Raw genomic sequence first — 21,597 nt, 5'->3', positions numbered from 1 at the left:
AGTGCTGGGTGCATTGAGCTGGTTCGCTAGCCTCAGGAGCCTCAGTGTCCCGGACAATATTTATCCCTCAGTCAACATCACTAAAACAAATGATCTGGTCCTATTCAGGAGTGAAATCAGGAAGCACTTCCTCACATAAAGGGTACCAGAAATTTGGAATTCTCACCCCAAAACTTCTGTGGATGCTGGGGGTCAAGTGGAGCTTGCAAGATGAAGATCGCTAGATTTTTATTTGGTAAGGGTATCAAGGGAGATGGAGCTAAGGTGGCTAACTTGAGTTGAGGTGCAGATCAGCCATGATTTAAATGAATGGCAGAACTGGCTCGAGGGGCTGAATGGCCTACTCCTGTTCCTGTGTTCCTATGTGTATTGATACCACTGAACTGTATTATCCTTTCTACGTCTAGCATGCATTTGTTAAACAAAAACATATTTTAAACTATCCCAAAAGCAAATTGATATAAACCCATTACCAATGCCATTCTAAGGATCTATCGTTCATTGATAAATTAATAAATGGAGCTGAGGTGCAGATTAACCATAATGTAACCGACAGACGCAGCAGGATTGAGAAGGCAGAATGGTCTACTCCTGTTCTTAATGTTACTATCGTGCAGGAAAATGCATCGGGCAAATAGGGGATAGAGATGGCCACCGTCGAGAATGAGCTCCACTTTCCTGGAGGGGAGCCGCAACAGGAAATGCCATCAGGCCAGCTGAGGTTGTCCTGCTGTTTGCTGAGACAATGGCAGAGCGTGAATATTCCGGGTTGACTCAGAATGCAAAATGAAAAGGTTTCAGTGTGGGTAGAGATTGAAGCGTTGTTCACAGCTAGTCACACAGATTGATTAACATTCCTTTCAGAGAATAGTCATAGCTCACAGCTAATGAAGCCCGGTCCCACAGTGCTTTATTACCATAAACCCTTCAGAAGACGTACTGCTCCTCAACTCACTTCCTGTTGCAGCTCACATTCCAGGGAAGGGTGCACATTCACTTCAAAGGACAGTGGGAAGGTAATTGAACATTTCCAAATTTACCTCATACTTCTTCCAAAACACTTTAAAAGCTCAATTGTTACCAACATTATCTACCTATTATCAGAATAAGCTAAAATGAATGGCATCCCTCCTTTATTTAATTTATTAAGAAAGACTTGCATTTATATAGCGCCTTTCATGATCTCAGGATGGTCCAAAGTGCTTTGGAGTTCTTTTGAAGTGTAGTCACTGTTGTAATGTAGGAAACACAGCCGCCAATTTGCGCACAGCAAGGTCCCACAAACAGCAGTGGAATACATGAGCAGATCATTTGTTTAGTGATGTTGGTTAAGGGATAAATATTGGCCAGGACACCGGGGAGAACTCTCACGCTCTTATTTCAAATAGTGGCATGGAATCGTTTATGTTCACCAAAGAGGGTTGATGGGGCCTCGGTTTAATGCCTCATCCAAAAGGCGGCACCTCCAACAGTGCAGCACTCCCTCAGTACTGCACAGCGATGTCAACCTGAACTTTGTGCTCAAGTCCCTGGAAGGACTTGAACCCACAAACATCTGATAACATTTATACACAACTAAGGTGCAAAACTCAAAAACAATCAAGGGCTTCTACTTCGAATAGTGAAGAAAAAATGTACAAGGGACGTGCATATGAGCAGATAAAAATTATAGCTTATTTTCCAGAAAGAAATGTGAGGTTAACACTTCCAAATACACAGAAGAATAATCAAGTATGTCATCAAGTACAAACTTAAACCCCAACAGTTTTGCAACAATGCCAGAAAGTAAGCAGTGAGGAGGACACATAGGCCGAGATTTTGCTCACCTTGGTGGGTCTGATGCAGGCAATGTTGGTGGCGGGTCACAGCTCAGCTGCTGGCTCCATCCCACTGTCCAAAAGGAATTTACGTTGATACGACTTGTTAAGCCCACCCACCACATTTCCTGGGCCAATTAAAGGAAGCAGGTCTGGTGACATAATTCATGATGCATCATCCGCCAGTTTCCTTAAATGGACCATGGCCACCTTACTTTTGACGTTTGTGCTGTCAATTTTCTACAGCATTGAAGTGCAGCAAACACTGATACTCACTGCTCAGGGGTACACGGCTGCACCCAAGTTCTCCCTCCATATGCTAATGGAGGGAGTCGCAGCATGCAGGGAGGTCCTCTTCCCTTCCCATGGGTGGTAGAGACCTCCCGAGGAGACCAATGCAGCCTGGTTGCACATTGCAGAGGAAGGCACAAGCAGGGATGTCATCAGGAGGACCTGGGTGCAGTGGCACAAACCTTTCAATGATCTCAGGAGATAGAAACATAGAAACATAGAAAATAGGTGCAGGAGTAGGCCATTCGGCCCTTCTAGCCTGCACCACCATTCAATGAGTTCATGGCTGAACATTCAACTTCAGTACCTCATTCCTGCTTTCTCGCCATACCCCTTGATCCCCCTAGTAGTAAGGACCTCATCTAACTCCTTTTTGAATATATTTAGTGAATTGGCCTCAACAACTTTCTGTGGTAGAGAATTCCACAGGTTCACCACTCTCTGGGTGAAGAAGTTCCTCCGCATCTCGGTCCTAAATGGCTTACCCCTTATCCTTAGACTGTGACCCCTGGTTCTGGACTTCCCCAACATTGGGAACATTCTTCCTGCATCTAACCTGTCTAACCCCGTCAGAATTTTATATGTTTCTATGAGGTCCCCTCTCATTCTTCTGAACTCCAGTGAATACAAGCCCAGTTGATCCAGTCTTTCTTGATAGGTCAGTCCCGCCATCCCGGGAATCAGTCTGGTGAACCTTCGCTGCACTCCCTCAATAGCAAGAATGTCCTTCCTCAGGTTAGGAGACCAAAACTGTACACAATACTCCAGGTGTGGCCTCACCAATGCCCTGTACAACTGTAGCAACACCTCCCTGCCCCTGTACTCAAATCCCCTTGCTATGAAGGCCAACATGCCATTTGCTTTCTTAACCGCCTGCTGTACCATGACACCCAGGTCTCTTTGCACCTCCCCTTTTCCTAATCTGTCACCATTCAGATAATAGTCTGTCTCTCTGTTTTTACCACCAAAGTGGATAACCTCACATTTATCCACATTATACTTCATCTGGCATGCATTTGCCCACTCACCTAACCTATCCAAGTCGCTCTGCAGCCTCACAGCATCCTCCTCGCAGCTCACACTGCCACCCAACTTAGTGTCATCCGCAAATTTGGAGATACTACATTTAATCCCCTCATCTAAATCATTAATGTACAGTGTAAACAGCTGGGGCCCCAGCACAGAACCTTGCGGTACCCCACTAGTCACTGCCTGCCATTCTGAAAAGTACCCATTTACTCCTACTCTTTGCTTCCTGTCTGACAACCAGTTCTCAATCCATGTCAGTACACTACCCACAATCCCATGTGCTCTAACTTTGCACATCAATCTCTTGTGTGGGACCTTGTCGAACGCCTTCTGAAAGTCCAAATATACCACATCAACTGGTTCTCCCTTATCCACTCTACTGGAAACATCCTCAAAAAATTCCAGAAGATTTGTCAAGCATGATTTCCCTTTCACAAATCCATGCTGACTTGGACCTATCATGTCACCTCTTTCCAAATGCACTGCTATGACATCCTTAATAATTGATTCCATCATTTTACCCACTACCGATGTCAGGCTGACCGGTCTATAATTCCCTGTTTTCTCTCTCCCTCCTTTTTTAAAAAGTGGGGTTACATTGGCTACCCTCCACTCCATAGGAACTGATCCAGAGTCAATGGAATGTTGGAAAATGACTGTCAACGCATCCACTATTTCCAAGGCCACCTCCTTAAGTACTCTGGGATGCAGTCCATCAGGCCCTGGGGATTTATCGGCCTTCAATCCCATCAATTTCCCCAACACAATTTCCCGGCTAATAAGGATTTCCCTCAGTTCCTCCTCCTTACTAGACCCCCCGACCCCTTTTATAACCGGAAGGTTGTTCGTGTCCTCCTTCGTGAATACCGAACCAAAGTACTTGTTCAATTGGTCTGCCATTTCTTTGTTCCCCGTTAGGACTTCCCCTGATTCTGACTGCAGGGGACCTACATTTGTCTTTACTAACCTTTTTCTCTTTACATATCTATAGAAACTTTTGCAATCCGTCTTAATGTTCCCTGCAAGCTTCTTCTCATACTCCATTTTCCCTGCCCTAATCAAACCCTTTGTCCTCCTCTGCTGAGTTCTAAATTTCTCCCAGTCCCCAGGTTCGCTGCTATTTCTGGCCAATTTGTATGCCACTTCCTTGGCTTTAATACTATCCCTGATTTCCCTTGATAGCCACGGTTGAGCCACCTTCCCTTTTTTATTTCTATGCCAGACAGGAATGTACAATTGTTGTAGTTCATCCATGCGGTCTCTAAATGTCTGCCATTGCCCATCCACAGTCAACCCCTTAAGTATCATTCGCCAATCCATCTCAGCCAATTCACGCCTCATACCTTCAAAGTTAGCCTTCTTTAAGTTCTGGACCATGGTCTCTGAATTAACTGTTTCATTCTCCATCCTAATGCAGAATTCCACCATATTATGGTCACTCTTCCCCAAGGGGCCTCGCACAACGAGATTGCTAATTAATCCTTTCTCATTACATAACACCCAGTCTAAGATGGCCTCCCCCCTAGTTGGTTCCTCGACATATTGGTCTAAAAAACCATCCCTTATGCACTCCAGAAAATCCTCCTCCACCGTATTGCTTCCAGTTTGGTTAGCCCAATCTATGTGCATATTAAAGTCACCCATTATAACTGCTGCACCTTTATTGCACGCACCCCTAATTTCCTGTTTGATGCCCTCCCCAACATCACTACTACTGTTTGGAGGTCTGTACACAACTCCCACTAACGTTTTTTGCCCTTTGGTGTTCTGCAGCTCTACCCATATAGATTCCACATCATCCAAGCTAATGTCCTTCCTAACTATTGCCTTAATCTCCTCCTTAACCAGCAATGCTACCCCACCTCCTTTTCCTTTTATTCTATCCAAGTCGCTCTGCAGCCTCACAGCATCCTCCTCGCAGCTCACACTGCCACCCAACTTAGTGTCATCCGCAAATTTGGAGATACTACATTTAATCCCCTCATCTAAATCATTAATGTACAGTGTAAACAGCTGGGGCCCCAGCACAGAACCTTGCGGTACCCCACTAGTCACTGCCTGCCATTCTGAAAAGTACCCATTTACTCCTACTCTTTGCTTCCTGTCTGACAACCAGTTCTCAATCCATGTCAGTACACTACCCCCAATCCCATGTGCTCTAACTTTGCACATCAATCTCTTGTGTGGGACCTTGTCGAACGCCTTCTGAAAGTCCAAATATACCACATCAACTGGTTCTCCCTTATCCACTCTACTGGAAACATCCTCAAAAAATTCCAGAAGATTTGTCAAGCATGATTTCCCTTTCACAAATCCATGCTGACTTGGACCTATCATGTCACCTCTTTCCAAATGCACTGCTATGACATCCTTAATAATTGATTCCATCATTTTACCCACTACCGATGTCAGGCTGACCGGTCTATAATTCCCTGTTTTCTCTCTCCCTCCTTTTTTAAAAAGTGGGGTTACATTGGCTACCCTCCACTCCATAGGAACTGATCCAGAGTCAATGGAATGTTGGAAAATGACTGTCAACGCATCCACTATTTCCAAGGCCACCTCCTTAAGTACTCTGGGATGCAGGCCATCAGGCCCTGAGGATTTATCGGCCTTCAATCCCATCAATTTCCCCAACACAATTTCCCGGCTAATAAGGATTTCCCTCAGTTCCTCCTCCTTACTAGACCCCCCGACCCCTTTTATAACCGGAAGGTTGTTCGTGTCCTCCTTCGTGAATACCGAACCAAAGTACTTGTTCAATTGGTCCGCCATTTCTTTGTTCCCCGTTATGACTTCCCCTGATTCTGACTGCAGGGGACCTACGTTTGTCTTTACTAACCTTTTTCTCTTTACATATCTATAGAAACTTTTGCAATCCGTCTTAATGTTCCATGCAAGCTTCTTCTCATACTCCATTTTCCCTGCCCTAATCAAACCCTTTGTCCTCCTCTGCTGAGTTCTAAGTATTAGTGCAAAGCCACACTCACCTTCATCCTCCTGTGCCACTCATCAGATCCCCATCATTCTGCCTTCCCTATCCTACTTGTGCACATCCTTACTCACACCAACTTACCTTGCACCTCCACCCAGTCCTCTAGCTACATTATCACTTCCCCATCTCACTAACCACCCCTCACACTCACCCTCATCCTAGTGCAATCATACCAACTAACAACACACAAGGGTAGGCACTTAGGTGTTTTAGCCAATGTTCATGTGAAGTTTCTTTTAATATGTTGTCAAACATTGAAATCTTTATTTTCAACACTTTGCGTTCTTGGACAGATTTGTGTGCACCCTTGAAACATAAGAACATAAGAAATAGGAGCAGGAGTAGGCCATAAGGCCCCTCGAGCCTGCTCCGCCATTTAATAAGATCATGGTTGATCTGATCATGGACTCAGCTCCACTTCCCCGCCCGCTCCCCGTAATCCCTCATCCCCCCAACACTCAAGAAACTGTCTATTTTGGTCTTAAATTTATTTAATGTCCCAGCTTCCACAGCTCTCTGAGACAGCGAATTCCACAGATTCACAACCCTCAGAAGAAATTTCTCCTCATCTCAGTTCTAAATGGGCGGCCCCTTATTCTAAGATCCTTCCCTCTAGTTCTAGTCTCCCCCACCAGTGGAAACATCCTCTCTGCATCCACCTTGTCAAGCCCCCTCATAATCTTATTCGTTTCTATAAGATCACCTCTCATTCTTCTGAATTCCAAATGAGTAGAGGCCCAACCGACTCAACCTTTCCTCATAAGTCAACCCCTTCATCCCCGGAATCAACCTAGTGAACCTTCTCTGAACTGCCTCCAAAGCAAGTATATCCTTTCGTAAATATGGAAATCAAAACTGCACACAGTATTCCAGGTGTGGCCTCACCACTACCATGTACAGGTACAAGTGGCTTAGTGAGTTGCAGTGAATGGTGAGACATAACTGTACCCCCCACAATAGTGGTGAGGGTGAAAGGAATAGCTTGGATATTGTAGGGATGCTTTATGGTGTGGGTGTGGGGTAGTGTCAACCTGGCACATCATGTGACAGCCAGGCTGTACTGCAGCAAGTGAAAAATCTGGCCATTGTAAGGCCATCCCTGGCCTCCTGGCCAGCAATGTGCTGGGGTGCTGATGCCATCTGTCCTCTGCAGCATCAGGTGATTGTGGAGAAGGTTGGTGTTGTTGTTGGTGCTGCTGGTGTGCCTGGTGCTGCTGGTGTTGGGACTGAATGTGGTTGAATTCTGAGGACCAAGTTGAGACAGTATAAAAGGCACCCATGTTGATGGAATAGATGGCTTGTGAAGTAGAGATGACAGAGCATTCTATCAATAGTGAGAGAGTTCTTCCAATGAGGTGAGAGTGGATGGAATGGAAAGTGCAAAGCCTGCAGAATCTGTACTGGAAGTGGAGTGAGAAACAGCTTGTGGCTGAGGAAAGTGATCATCTGTCAGGTGGGAGCTTTTACTGTACATTTGAAGCTGACAAGTAATCAGCTGGAGTAATGGCCACTGAACTCCCGCCTCAGGTTGATAAACGTGGGCCCCAAACAGCGTGGTTCCCGTGGTCATAAAGTTAAAGTTAAAAAGTAAGTGAAAAAGCCTGCTAAGGGTCTGTGAAGTACATTATAATGAGTTTAATTGGGTTGCCCCCGCCGCTGCCTATCGGGTCTGTTCAGCGCTGGCAGACACGACATCAGGTTGTGGTGGGTTCCCGAACCGCTGTAAAAAAAAAACTTTCACACCTGACCCGCCACCTGACACCCTGGAAAATTCCGGCCGAGGAGTCTGCAAAGGGATATCGACAGGTTAAGTGAGTGGGCAATATGGTGGCAGCTGGAGTATTATGTGGGGAAATGTGAGGTTATTCACTTTGTTGGAAGAATAGAAAATGTTTTTTTTCATAAAATGGTGAGAAACTATTAAATGGTCAGAAGGATTTCGGAGTCCTCGACAGGAAACAGAGTTAACATGCAGGTACAGCAAGCAATTAGGACGGCAAATTGTATGTTGGCATTTATTGCAAGGGGGTTGGAGTACAAGAGTCAGGAAGTCTCACTGCAATTGTACAAGGCTTTCATGAGACCACACCTGGAGTAGTATATACAGTTTTGGTCTCTGTAGTCAAAGAAGGGGTTGCAATGAAGGTTCACTAGATTGATTCCTAGGATGAGGGGGTCGTCCTATGAGGAGAGATTGAGTAGGCTGGGCCTATCCTCTCTGTAGATTAGAGGTGATCACATTGAAACAAATAAGAGTCTGAGAGGATTTGACAGGATAGATGGTGAGAGATTGTTTCTCCTGGCTGAAGAATCTAGAACTAGGGGGCATAGTCTCAGGATAAAGAGTCGACCATTTAGGACTGAGGTGAGGAGAAATGTCTTCAATCAGAGGGTTGTCAATCATTGGAATTTTCTACCCCAGAGGGCTGCGGATGCTCTGTTTCCACATGTACGCTGATGACCCACAGCTCTACCTCAGTGTCACCTCTCTTGACCGCCCCACTATCTCTAAATTGTCACCAGTATTGGATGAGCAGAAATGTTTTCTAACTGAATATTGGGAAGACCAAAGTCATTGTTTTCGGTCTCCGCCACAAACTCCATTCCCTAACCAGTGACTCCATCCCTCTCCCTCACTATTTCAATGCATTCCTGGCTGGCCTCCCACATTCTACCCTACATTAACTTGAGGTCATCCAAACCTTGACTGCCTGTGTCCTAACTCGCGCCAAGTCTCATTCACCCAGCACTCTTGTGCTCACTGACCTACATTGGCTCCCCGTTAAGCAATGCCACAATTTCAAAATTCTCATCCTTGTTTTCAAATTCCTCCATGGCCTCGCCCCTCCCTATCTCTATATTCTCCTTCAGCCCCACAACGCCCCGCCCCCGCCGCCCCGAGATATCTGCGCTCCTCTAAATCTGCCCTCGAGAGCATCCCTGATTTTAATCACTCAACCATTGGTGGCCTTGCCTTCTGTTGTCTAGGCCCTAAGCTTTGGAATTCCCTGCCTAAACCTCTCTACCTCTCGTTCCTCCTTAAAACCTATCTCAATGACCAGGTCATCTGCCCCAATTCCTCCTCATGTGGACGGTGTCAAATTTGTGTCTTATAATACTCCTGTGAAGCACTTTGAGAAGTTTTACTACATTAGAGGCACAATAAAATACAAGGTGTTGTTAGTTCTTGAATCCTATCTACCTCTCTCGATCCACCTCCCTCGACCCTCCCTAAAACCCATCTCTTTCATCACCCCTCCTATTATCTGCTTCTTTGGCCCGGTGTCTATTTGATTTGATTACACCTCTGTGAAGGGCTTTGGAATGTTCTTCTATTTTAATGGTGCTTGTTGTTGATACATAGATGATCTGCTTGAAGTTTTTTTTTTCAACACGTTTAGTTTGCAGACGACACTAAAATTGGCTGTGTGGTTAATAATGAAGAGGGAAGTCATGGGCTGCGGGAGGTTATCAATCTACTGGTCAGGTGGGCAAAGTAGTGGAAAATGGAATTTAATTCAGAGAAGTGTGAGGTAAGGCACTTTGGGAGGGCTAATAAGGAAAGGGTATACACATTAAGCGGTCAGCCACTTAATAGTGTAAATGAACAAAGGGACCTTGGAGTGCTTGTCCACAGATCCCTGAAAGTAGCAGGCCAGGTGGATAAGGTGGTTAAGAAAGCATACGGAATGCTTGCCTTTATTGGCCAAGGCATAGAGTATAAGACCGGGTAAGTTATGTTTAAATTGTATAATACTTTTGTTAGGCCACAGCTGGAGTACTGCGTTCAGTTCTGGTATTATATGAAGGACGTGATTGCACTCGAGAGGGTGCAGAGATTTACTGGGATGCAGTCTGGAATGGAGAATCTTAATTATGAGGACAGATTGGATAGGCTGGGTTTGTTCTCATTGGAACAGAGGAGGTTGAGAGGAGACCTCATTGAGGTGTACAAAATATTGATGGGCCTGGATATAGTGCATAGCAAGGGCCTATTTCCATTGGTGGAGGGTCTATTACGAGGGGGCATAGTTTTAAGGTGATTGATGGAAGGTATAGAGGGGATTTGAGGGGGGGGGCTTCTTTATGCAGAGGGTTGTGGGGATCTGGAACTCACTGTCTGGAAGAGTGGTGGATGCAGAAACCCTCACCACATTTAAGAGATGGTTGGATGGACACTTATAGTACACGGACCTAGAGCTGGTAATTGGGATTAGACTGGATAACCTCTTGTTGGCCGACGCAGATATGATGGTAATTACTGCAGGGAATTCAATACATGAGAACATAAGAACATAAGAATTAGGAATTAGGAACAGGAGTCAGCCATCTTGCCCCTCGAGCCTGCTCCGCCATTCAATAAGATCATGGCTGATCTGGCTGTGGACTTAGCTCCACTTACCCGCCAGGGTGATCTCCTGGACTAGTTTTGATCGCCTGGATGGGTAGGAGAGGAATTTTCCCAGATTTTTTCCCCCCAAATTGGCCTGGATTTTTATCTGGTTTTTGCCTCTCCCAAGAGATCACATGGCTCTGGTTGGAGTGGAATGTAGAATGTTTCAGTGTAAGGGTTGTCGCAGTTGTATGAGGCGGACTGGTTGGGTTGGGTGCTCTTTACCTTTCCGCAATTGTTCATAGGTTTATATGTAACCTTCAGGGCTGCTGATTGAGGGCTGTGCGCTGTGTCAGCCGGCGCAGACACGATGGGCCGAAATGATCACCTTCTGCGCTATAGATTTCTATGTTTCTATGTCAAATCAGAGAAAGGGATAGAGATAGCATGAGAAGAGGGAAACAAAGCAGAAAAAGCATGAGTGAAAAACAGAGAAAGAAAGTGAAAGGGACAGAGCTAGCACAAGGCAGGAAAAGAGGGAAAATGAAGCGAGAGGAAAAATGAAAGAGAATTAATGCATGAAGAGAGGGAAAATGAGTGATGGATAGAGAGGAAAAATGAAGAGAGAGAGAGAGAATGTTCCAGAGATTGAGGGAGATTAAGCATGAGAGAGAGAATGAGGGCAATAATGCATGAGACAGAGAAAGAGGTTTCTGTTATCATTAACAATTATGTTTATTTTCAATAGATGTTCTCCTGCACATAGTTTGTGTGTACTTAATAGGTTACGGCATGTTTTCCTGGTCTTATAGGCTGGCCAGATGCGCAACCTGTTTGATGATTCACACAATAATATAATTACATTAAAGTAACATTCAAGGAAAGATATTCCAGTACTTCAGTTTTTCCAATCGATGAAACATTGTGAAACTTGAAATCATTTTTGTTCACAAAGTGATCAATGTCATGTTCTCGTATTGATATGTCTTTACTAAATGCACACGAGGCCCATACTGGAGAGAAGGTCACTCTGTGACCAGTTTCCTTTATTACCAAGACCTCAAGTGATGAAGGTGGGTGGAGCTTCCCCTTTTATACCTGAAAGTCCAGGTTAGGAGTGTCTCCCACAAGTTCACCCCCTTGTGGTCAATGTTCTCAAGGTGTACAACTTAGGTCAGCTTATACATGGGTTACAATGATAGATGAATACATGACATCACCTCCCCCACAAAGTCTTATTGGGATCACAGGTTAAGTCTTTCTGGTGGTTTACGCTCCCTTGTAGAGCGCCCGAGTTGGGGCTCCGGTTGTTGGGCGCTGACCTGAGTGTCTGCTGTTGCGGTGAAGGCTCTCCTCCACTTGGTTCCGGTGTTCGGTCACCTGCGGAGGAGTGAAGTCTATGTCGTGTTCTTCCTCTGCTTTTCTATGGGGTTGCTGAACCTCCTTTTTGTTTGATCCACGTGTTTGCGGCAGATTTGTCCATTGGTAAGTTTAACTATCAAAACCCTATTCCCCCCTTTGGCAATCACAGTGTTTGCAAGCCATTTGGGCCTTGCAGCTTAATTAAGGACAAAAACAGGGTCATTGACATCAATACATTGCGCCCTCGCATTCCTGTCATGGTAGTCACATTGCGACTGACGCCTGCACTCAACAATTTCTTTCATAGTAGGGTGTATAAGGGATAACCTGGTTTTGAGCATCCTTTTCATTCGCAGCTCTGCGGGTGGAACCCCTGTGAGTGAGTGTGGTCGGGATCTATTGGCCAACAGGAGGCGTGATAAGCGGCTTTGTAGGGAACCCCCTTGGATTCTGAGCATCCCCTGTTTGATTATCTGCACTGCTCGTTCCGCCTGGCCATTTAAGGCCGGCTTGAACGGTGCCGTTCTGACATGGTTGATTCCATTGCCTGCCATGAAGTCCTGGAATTCAGTGCTTGTGAAGCACAGGCTTCACTTGTCGCTGACCAAGACATCCGGTAGACCATGGGCGGCAAACATTGTCCGTAGACTTTCTACCATGGCAGAGGATGTGCTTGAATTTAAAATGGCACACTCAATCCATTTGGAGTAGGCGTCTATGACCAAAAACATTTTTTCCATGAAAGGACTTGCGTAGTCCACATGGATGCGTGACCATGGCTTGGCAGGCCAGGACCAGAGGCTAAGGGGGGCTTCCTGGGTGCGTTGCCCAGCTGAGCACACGTGTTGCACCTGCGAACACAAAGTTCCAGGTCTGCATCTATCCCTGGCCACCAAATGTGTGACCTGGCAATTGCCTTCATCATGACAATGCCCGGGTGCTCATTGTGAAGTTCTCTGATAAACAAAACCCTCTGGGGCATGACTACTCGGTTTCCCCACAGTAGGCAATCGGCCTGAATCGAGAGTTCATCCTTGTGCCTATGAAACGGTGTAAATTCCTCAGGGCATGCCCCGTACGTGGCTGCCCAGTCCCCATTCAGGACACATTTCTTAACTAAAGACAGTAGCGGGTCTTTATTTGTCCAGACTTTAATCTGATGGGCTGTCACAGGTGAGCCTTCGCTTTCGAAAGCTTCAACAGCCATGACCATCTCAGCATCATGCTCAGTTGCCCCCTCAGTGGTGGCTAGTGGGAGCCTGCTGAGTGCATCGGCGCAGTTTTCAGTGCCCGGTCTGTGCCGAATTGTGTAGTCATAGGCGGCTAACATAAGTGCCCACCTCTGAATGAGGACCGATGCATTCACATTTATGGCCTTGTTGTCGGCCAAAAGGGACGTTAGGGGTTTGTGATCTGTCTCCAGCTCAAAGTTTCTGCCAAACTGGTGCATTTTGTTTTACTGCATATACACATGCTAGCACTTCCTTTTCTACCATCCCGTAGCCCCTTTCTGCCTGGGACAGACTTCTGGAGACATAAGCGACTGGCTGTAGCTGACCATTGGCATTCACATGCTGCAATACACACCAGACCCCATAGGACGACGCATCGCACATTCGAACAAGTTTCTGACACGGGTCATATAACGTTAACAGTTTGTTGGAGCATAACAAATTGCGTGCTCTATCAAAAGCCCTTTCCTGGCTGTCCCCCCAGATCCAATCGCGACCTTTGCGTAGGAGCATGTGTAGCGGCTCTAACAGCGTGCTCAATTGGGGAAAGATAGTTACCAAAATAGTTCAGGAGCCCCAGGAATGAACGCAGCTCTGTTGTGTTACGGGGTCTGGGTGCTTTCTGGATTGCTTCCGTTTTGGACGCAATGGGTCTGATCCCGTCTGCTGCTACTCTCCTCCCCAGGACGTCTACCTCTGGAGCTAAGAAGACGTAGTTCGCCTTTTTCAGTCGCAGCCCGACCCGGTCCAGTCTGCGTAGCACTTCTCCAGGTTGTGGAGGTGTTCTTCAGTATCGCGACCCATGATGAGGATGTCGTCTTGAAAACCATCGTCCTTGGAATCGACTTGAGGCAGCTTTCCATATTTCGTTGAAAGATCGCGGCGGCCGAACGAATCCCGAACATCTGTTATACTCAAACAACCCCTTGTGTGTCGTGATGGTGGTCAGCTTCTTCGACTCACTTGCCAGTTCCTGGGTCATGTAAGCTGAGGTCAGGTCCAATTTTGAAAAAAGTTTGCCACCGGATAACGTCGCAAGGAGGTCCTCCGCTCTCAGTAGCGGGTACGGGTCTTGGAGTGACACCCGATTAATGGTGGCCTTGTAATCGCCACATGTCCTGACCGACCCATCCGCCTTGAGCACCAGCACAATCGGGCTCGTCCAGTCACTGAATTCGACTGGCGAGATGGTGCCTTTCCTCAGCAGGCGGTCCAATTCGCATTCGATCTTTTCCTGCATCACGTACGGCACCGCTCTGGCCTTGTGGTGTACTGGCCTGGCGTCCGGGTTTATGTGAATCACTACCTTGGCCCCCATGAAAGTGCCGATGCCGGGTTGAAATAATGAGTCAAATTTGTCCAGGACGTGTGAGCATGATACTCGCTCCACAGAAGAAATTACATTGACATCGCCCCATTTCCAGTTCATGACAGCAAGCCAACTCCTCCCCAGTAGTGCGGGATCGTCCCCCGGGACAATCCAGAGTGGCAACCTGTTCTCCGAATCTTTGTGGGTCACGACTACCGTGGCGCTGCCTAGCACCGGAAAGATCTCCTTTGTATATGTCCGTAGCTGTGCGTCAATCGGCAATAATTTTGGCCTCCTGGCCTTGGACACCCACAAGCTTTAGAACTGTTTGATACTCATCAGGGACTGGCTGGCCCCCATGTCTAGCTCCATTAATACTGGGATGCCACTGAGGAGCACTTTCATCATTATCGGTGGCGTCCTGGTATATGAACTGTATATGTGCTCCACATGAGCTCGCTGAACTTCAGCTTCCAGCGATTTCCCCCAGTATTCATTTGGCCTCGTAGGGCTGACATCGGGCCCGTCCTCCTCGTACATCAACCTAGCTGCAGGCTTCCTGCACATACGCGGCAAGTGACCGCTGACGTTGCAGTTTCTGCAGGTATATTGCTGATACCTGCAAGCTCTGGCTGGGTGTTTGCCTCCACACCTCCAGCATGAGCTAGAGGCTCCATTGTTGGAAACAAAAGGTCCATTACCAGTCGATCGTCTCTGACTGTCTCTGTAACTGTCCTTAAGCGCACCATTAATAGGTATTGATGGCCCCATTACTGGCCACATTGTCCATTGCGATGGCATGAATCGCCGTTCAGCTAGCCATTGTCTCTGTTGAATTCCCCCTTTGAGTTCGACTACATGTTGGAGCATGTCCGATTGCTCTTGTCTGCCGAGAGAACTGTGTGCCACGTTAACAATGTTGACTCCCTGGTCGTTTGCTGCATTTGAGCCAAGATTTTTGTCATAAATCATTCTGGTCTCTTCCTCCCCTGAGATAAATGTATGGGCTATCAGAGCCGCCGCTTCCACGGTCAAGTCTTTGGTCTCAATCAGTTTCCTGAAAACCCCAGCGTGCCCGATGCCCTCAATAAAAAGATCTCGCAGCATCTCCGCTCTGCATGCATCTGGGAACTTACATAGGCTCGCCAGTCACCGGAGATCTGCCACGAAGTCAGGAACGCTTTGCCTTTCTCGCCGCCGGTGCATGTAAAACCAGTGTCTCGCCATGTGCATGCTGCTTGCCGGTTTAAGGTGTTCCCCGATCAACTTACTGAGCTCTTCAAATGTCTTGTCTGCCAGCTTCTCTGGTGCTAGAAGGTCCTTCATCAGGGAGTACATCCTGGATCCACAAACCGTCAGGAGATGAGCCCTGCGTTTGTCGGCTGAATCCTGTCCCAACCATTCCTTAGTGACAAAACTTTGCTGTAGTCTCTCAATAAAGTCGTCCCAATGATCACCAACACAGTACCTCTCTTCTGTGCTGCTAGTGGCCATGCTCGCGTGGCTTAAATTCCAGTTTCTCATCGCAAATGATATGTCCTTACTATACAGTATAAATGCACACAAGGCCCATACTTGAGAGAAGGTCACTCTGTGACCAGTTATCTTTATTACCAAGACCTCAGTGATGAAGGTGGGTGGAGCTTCCCCTTTTATACCTGGAAGTCCAGGTTAGGAGTGTCTCCCACAAGTTCACCCCCTTGTGGTCAATGTTCTCAAGGTGTGCAACTTAGGTCAGCTTATACATGGGTTACAGTGATAGTTGAATACATGACAAGTATCATGTGAGGAAAGAAAGTCCAAAAGATGTAGAATTTGCCTTGTTTGACGAAAAGACAATTTAGCCTCATGCCAGCTCACAGCAAAGCCCCAGGGTAGGGGAGGGTGTGTGGAGACTGGAGTTAGTCACAGCCTCTGCCTCTCCATGTGTTGACTAAATCACTGTTAAGTGCTGCTCTGATCATTTATGGTGCAGTGATTTTGCTTTCCCTCTACGCTGTGCACTTTCCACATGTAATGGCTGCTATTTATATACTGCCTCACTCTCGACTCTGCAGTGTCCATTTGCAGCACTTCCTGCTCACACTTGTTATTGATGAAGGATCATCGACCCGAAACATTAATTCTCTTTTTCTCTCCACAGATACTGCCTGACCCACTGAGATTTCCAGCATTCTCTGTTTCTATCCCACTTTTTACTATCTCTTACCCTGGTCACACAGCATCTTCATTGTCATATCCTCTTAACAGATGCCAGCTGTCTTGGAAACCATCAATAAAAACATTTTTTGTTCTCTTAAGGAAATATCTTTCTGACGATGACCACCTTTGAGAATCAAGCTTCAATGAGAGTTTGCAGAATCTCTATTTTAGGGAAAAGAAATTGCTTTTACGCATTATCATGTACCCAGAGCACAGCACAAGCAGAGGATCACTTTTGAAGCGGAGTTACTGTTGTGTAGGTAACCGTGACAACCAAGCACGACTGGATGTGGGACAACAGTCTGACAAAACAGGGAGGGCAGGCGAAGGCGAGGTAGAGCTGGGCTACGTCAGTATACATGTCTGCAGATTCTTTTTCAAACATTGCAATGCATTCTTTTATGTCCACCCAAGTCATTGGAAGAAGCAGATGGGGCCTCGGTTTAATGTCTCAACCTAAAGACGGCACCTCTGACCGTGCAGCACTCCCTCAGTACTGCACTGAAGCATCAGCCTAAATTTTTGTGCTCAAGTGTGCTTGAACAAACCACCTGAGTCAGCAGTGAGCGTGCTACCAACTGAGCCACGTAGACATGTTCTCGCCTTATTTTACAGAATTAGAAAAAAATATGTCCAAAGTGTCGGCACTGTAATCACAGATGAAGAGATGCATCTTAACACAAAACCACTTGAGCTTTGTCTAAGACAGTCATGTTGTCAAGATACAATGCCTCATTTCGCTCTTTACTTCTGAACCTCATGGGCTGCCTCTCATCTCTCTTCCGTAGCCCCGATTCCCCTGAGCACGTTCATTTTGTGAAATCACTCTGATAGTCTTCTTTTACAACTTGAACCACTCATCTGACTTTATGATTTATGCATCATTCTCCTTTTTTGGAGGGTGTTTCTGCCTTGCCATGCATTGTAAATGTCCGAGAGGGCAGATTGATGACTTGGTCACAGGCCTCTACTACTCATGTGGTCATTGGGAAGGGCTCGAGAGAAAGTCAGCATGATGCCCTCCTATCTTCTTGCCTACAGGGAAGTGCCCTGACTAATGCCATGGCTAAGATTATGGTGAACTGTTGGTGCAAACCAGAGATCTATTCTTGATTCAAGAAACCCTTCTTGGCACCGCGAGCAGTATTGCCGATCAAGCACTGAGTCACATTCTTACCTTGGTTGCTGCATCCACATTAGCACCCAGCTGGATCAGTTCAGAAACAACCCCTATATGACCTTCCTTCGAAGCAAGATGGAGAGCATTCAACCCATTCTGTAAAACAACAAATGGAACAGTGTTATAACAACAGGGACTAACGATAAATATATCCATTTATAGGAACATAGGAACAGGAGTAGGTCATTCAGCCCCTTGATCCTGTTCTGCGATTCAATTAGATCATAGCTGATTTGTAACTTAACTCCATTCACTCACATTAGTTCTGTAACGCTTAATGTCCTTGCCTAACAAAAATCTATTAATCTCAGTTATGAAATTATCAATTGACCCTTAGCCTCAACAGCTTTTTGGGAGAACGAGTGCCAGATTTCTACTACCCTCTGTATGAAGAAGTGCTTCCTGTCATCACCCATGAACAGCCTGACTCTAATTTTAAGGTTCTGCCCCTTGTTCTGGACTCCTCCACCAGAGGAAATAGTTTCTCTCTATCTCCCCTATCGAATCTGATACGTCCTTTCTACACAATATAAATGCACATGAGGCCCATGCTTGAGAGGTCAGTCTGTGACCTGTCCTTTATTCCTTAGCACTCAAGTGATGAAGGTGGGTGGAGCTTCCCCTTTTATATCTGAAGGTCCAGGTTAGGAGTGTCTCCTACCTAGTGGTCAGTGTTCTCACGGTGTACAACTTGGGTCAGTTTATACATGGGTTACAATGCTGGTTGAATACATGACATCACCTCCCCCCCCAAAGACTTATTGGGATCACAGGTTAAGTATCTGGTGGTTTACGCTCCCTTGTAGAGCGCCTGAGTTGGGCTCCGGTTGTTGGGCGCTGGCCTGAGTGTCTGCTGTTTGCAGTGCCTCAGGCCTGTCTGGACTGCCCACAGTGACTGGGCTCTCCTCCCTTTGGTTCCGGTGTTCGGTCACCTGTGGTGGAGTGAACTCTATATCGTGTTCTTCCTCTGCTTCTTCTATGGGGTTGCTGAACCTCCTTTTTGTTTGATCCACATGTTTGCGGCAGATTTGTCCATTGGTAAGTTTAACTACCAGAATCCTATTTCCCTCTCTGGCAACCACAGTGCCTGCGAGCCATTTGGGCCCTGCAGCGTAGTTGAGGACAAAAACAGGATCATTTACATCAATACATCGCGCCCTCGCATTCCTGTCACGGTAGTGATATTGTGACTGGCGCCTGCTCTCGACAATTTCTTTCATGGTGGGGTGTATAAGGGATAAATCGGGTCTTGAGCGTCCTTCTCATCAGCAGCTCTGCGGGTGGAACCCCTGTGAGCAAGTGTGGTCGGGATCTATAGGACAACAGGAGGCGTGATAAGTGGGTTTGTAGGGAACCCCCTTGGAATCTGAGCATCCCCTGTTTGATTATCTGCACTGCTCGTTCTGCCTGGTCATTTGAGGCCGGCTTGAACGGTGCCGTTCTAACATGGTTGATTCCATTGCCTGCCATGAAGTCCTGGAATTCAGTGCTTGTGAAGCACGGGCCACTGTCGCTGACCAAGATGTCCGATAGACCGTGGGCGGCGAACATTGCCCGTAGACTTTCTACCGTGGCAGAGGATGTGCTTGGGTCTGGATGCTCTCTGGATCGCTTCCGTCTTGGATGCAGTAGGGCTGATCCCGTCTGCTGCGACCCTCATCCCCAGGAATTCTACCTCTGGAGCTAGGAAGACGCACTTCGCCTTTTTCAGTCGCAGACCTACCCGGTCCAGTCTGCGTAGCACCTCCTCCAGGTTGTGGAGGTGTCCTTCAGTATCGTAACCCGTAATGAGGATGTCGTCTTGAAAAACCACCGTCCCTGGAATCGACTTGAGGAGGCTTTCCATATTTCGTTGGAAGATCGCGGCAGCCGAGCGAATCCCGAACGGACATCTGTTGTACTCAAACAACCCCTCGTGTGTCGTGATGGTGGTCAGCTTCTTCGACTCACTCGCCAGCTCCTGGGTCATGTAAGCTGAGGTCAGGTCCAATTTTGAAAAAGGTTTGCCACCGGATAGCGTCGCAAAGAGGTCCTCCGCTCTCGGTAGCGGGTACTGGTCTTGGAGTGACACCCGATTGATGGTGGCCTTGTAATCGGCACATATCCTGACCGACCCATCCGCCTTGAGCACCGGCACAATCGGGCTCGCTCAGTCACTGAATTCGACTGGCGAGATGATGCCTTCCCTCAACAGGCGGTCCAATTCGCCTTCTATCTTTTCCCGCATCACGTATGGCACCGCTCTGGCCTTGTGGTGTACTGGTCTGGTGTCCGGGTTTATGTGAATCACTACCTTGGCCCCCATGAAAGTGCCAATGCCGGGTTGAAATAATGAGTCAAATTTGTCCAGGATCTGTGAGCATGATACTCGCTCCACAGAGGAAATTGCATTGACATCGCCCCATTTCAAGTTCATGACAGCAAGCCAACTCCTCCCCAGTAGTGCGGGACCGTCCCCTGGGACAATCCAGAGTGGCAACCTGTTCTCCGAATCTTTGTGGGTCACGACTACCGTGGCGCTGCCTAGCACCGGAATGATCTGCTTTGTGTAAGTCCGTAGCTGTGCGTCAATCGGCGATACTTTTGGCCTCCTGGCCTTGGATGCCCACAACTTTTTGAACTGTTTGATACCCATCAGGGACTGGCTGGCACCCGTGTCTAACTCCATTGATACTGGGATGCCATTGAGCAGCACTTTCATCATCTTTCATCATTATCGGTGGCGTCCTGGTGTATGAACTGTATACGTGCTCCACATGAACTCGCTGAACTTCAGCTTCCAGCGATTTCCCCCAGTGTCCATTTCTGCAATTTCTGCAGGTATTTTGCTCATCTCTGCAAACTCCGGCTGAATGTATGCCTCCACGCCTCCAGCATGAGTTGCAGTTTGAAACAAAAGGTCCCTTGCCAGTCAATCATCCCTGACTGCCCCTGTTATTGTCCTTGAGTGCACCATTAACAGGTGCTGATGGCCCCATTACTGGCCACATTGTCCCTTGCAATGGCGTGAATCGCTGTTCAGCTTGCCATTGTCTCTGTCGAACTCCCCCTCTGGGTTCGACTACATGTTGGGGCATGCCTGACTGCCCTTGTCTGCCTGGAGAACTGTGTGCTGCTTTAACAATGTTGAATCTCTGTCCCAACCATTCCTTAACACAGTACCTCTCGTCTGTTCTGCTAGTGGCCATGCTCGCGTGGTTTAAATCCCAGTTTCTTGTCGCCATTGAAACGTCCTTACTACACAGTATAAATGCACACGAGGCCCATGCTTGAGAGGTCAGTCTGTGACCTGTCCTTTATTCCTTAGCACTCAAGTGATGAAGGTGGGTGGAGCTTCCCCTTTTATACCTGAAGGTCCAGGTTAGGAGTGTCTCCCACCTAGTGGTCAGTGTTCTCACGGTGTACAACTTAGGTCAGTTTATACATGGGTTACAATGCTGGTTGAATACATGACAGAATCCTTTAATCATCTGAAACACCTCAACTGGATCACTTCTTAATTTTCTATACACAAGGGAATACAAGCCTAGACTGTGCAACGTGTCCTCATAATTAATCCTTTAACCCCTGGTATCATTCTGGTGAATTTGCACTGCACCCACTCCAAAGCCAATGTAGCCTTGATGAGGCATTTATAATTTGATATGGAATATTTGATATATTTAAAAATAATATAAGAGTTGATTTGTGAGTGCTTTTTGGCTTTTTGAATCTTTAAACTTTCAGTCTCATGCAGTGCCTGAATGCATGAGCTGCTTATTTTGCCTTGAAGAATCCGATGACAGAACACTGAAGGAGATTCTGAGATCTGTATATATAATGCTCCATCCAATTTGTAACTCCAGTA

The 21,597-nt window shown here is 46.9% G+C and overlaps 1 protein-coding gene across 1 annotated transcript in view; it reads right to left on the bottom strand.

The window, feature by feature from the left end:
• The window catches only part of ank3b (ankyrin 3b), a 614,562-nt gene that overhangs the window by 362,004 nt on the left and 230,961 nt on the right, over nucleotides 1-21,597 (bottom strand). The window contains exon 3 of the mRNA XM_070876860.1: nucleotides 17,748-17,846. Within this exon, the coding sequence (XP_070732961.1) occupies nucleotides 17,748-17,846 (99 nt within the window). The remainder of the gene's footprint in view (nucleotides 1-17,747; nucleotides 17,847-21,597) is intronic.

The sequence above is a fragment of the Pristiophorus japonicus genome, chromosome 3 (assembly GCF_044704955.1).
Source record: "Pristiophorus japonicus isolate sPriJap1 chromosome 3, sPriJap1.hap1, whole genome shotgun sequence".
Taxonomy (NCBI): domain Eukaryota; kingdom Metazoa; phylum Chordata; class Chondrichthyes; family Pristiophoridae; genus Pristiophorus; species Pristiophorus japonicus.
This window is presented reverse-complemented; position numbering and strand designations above follow the sequence as displayed.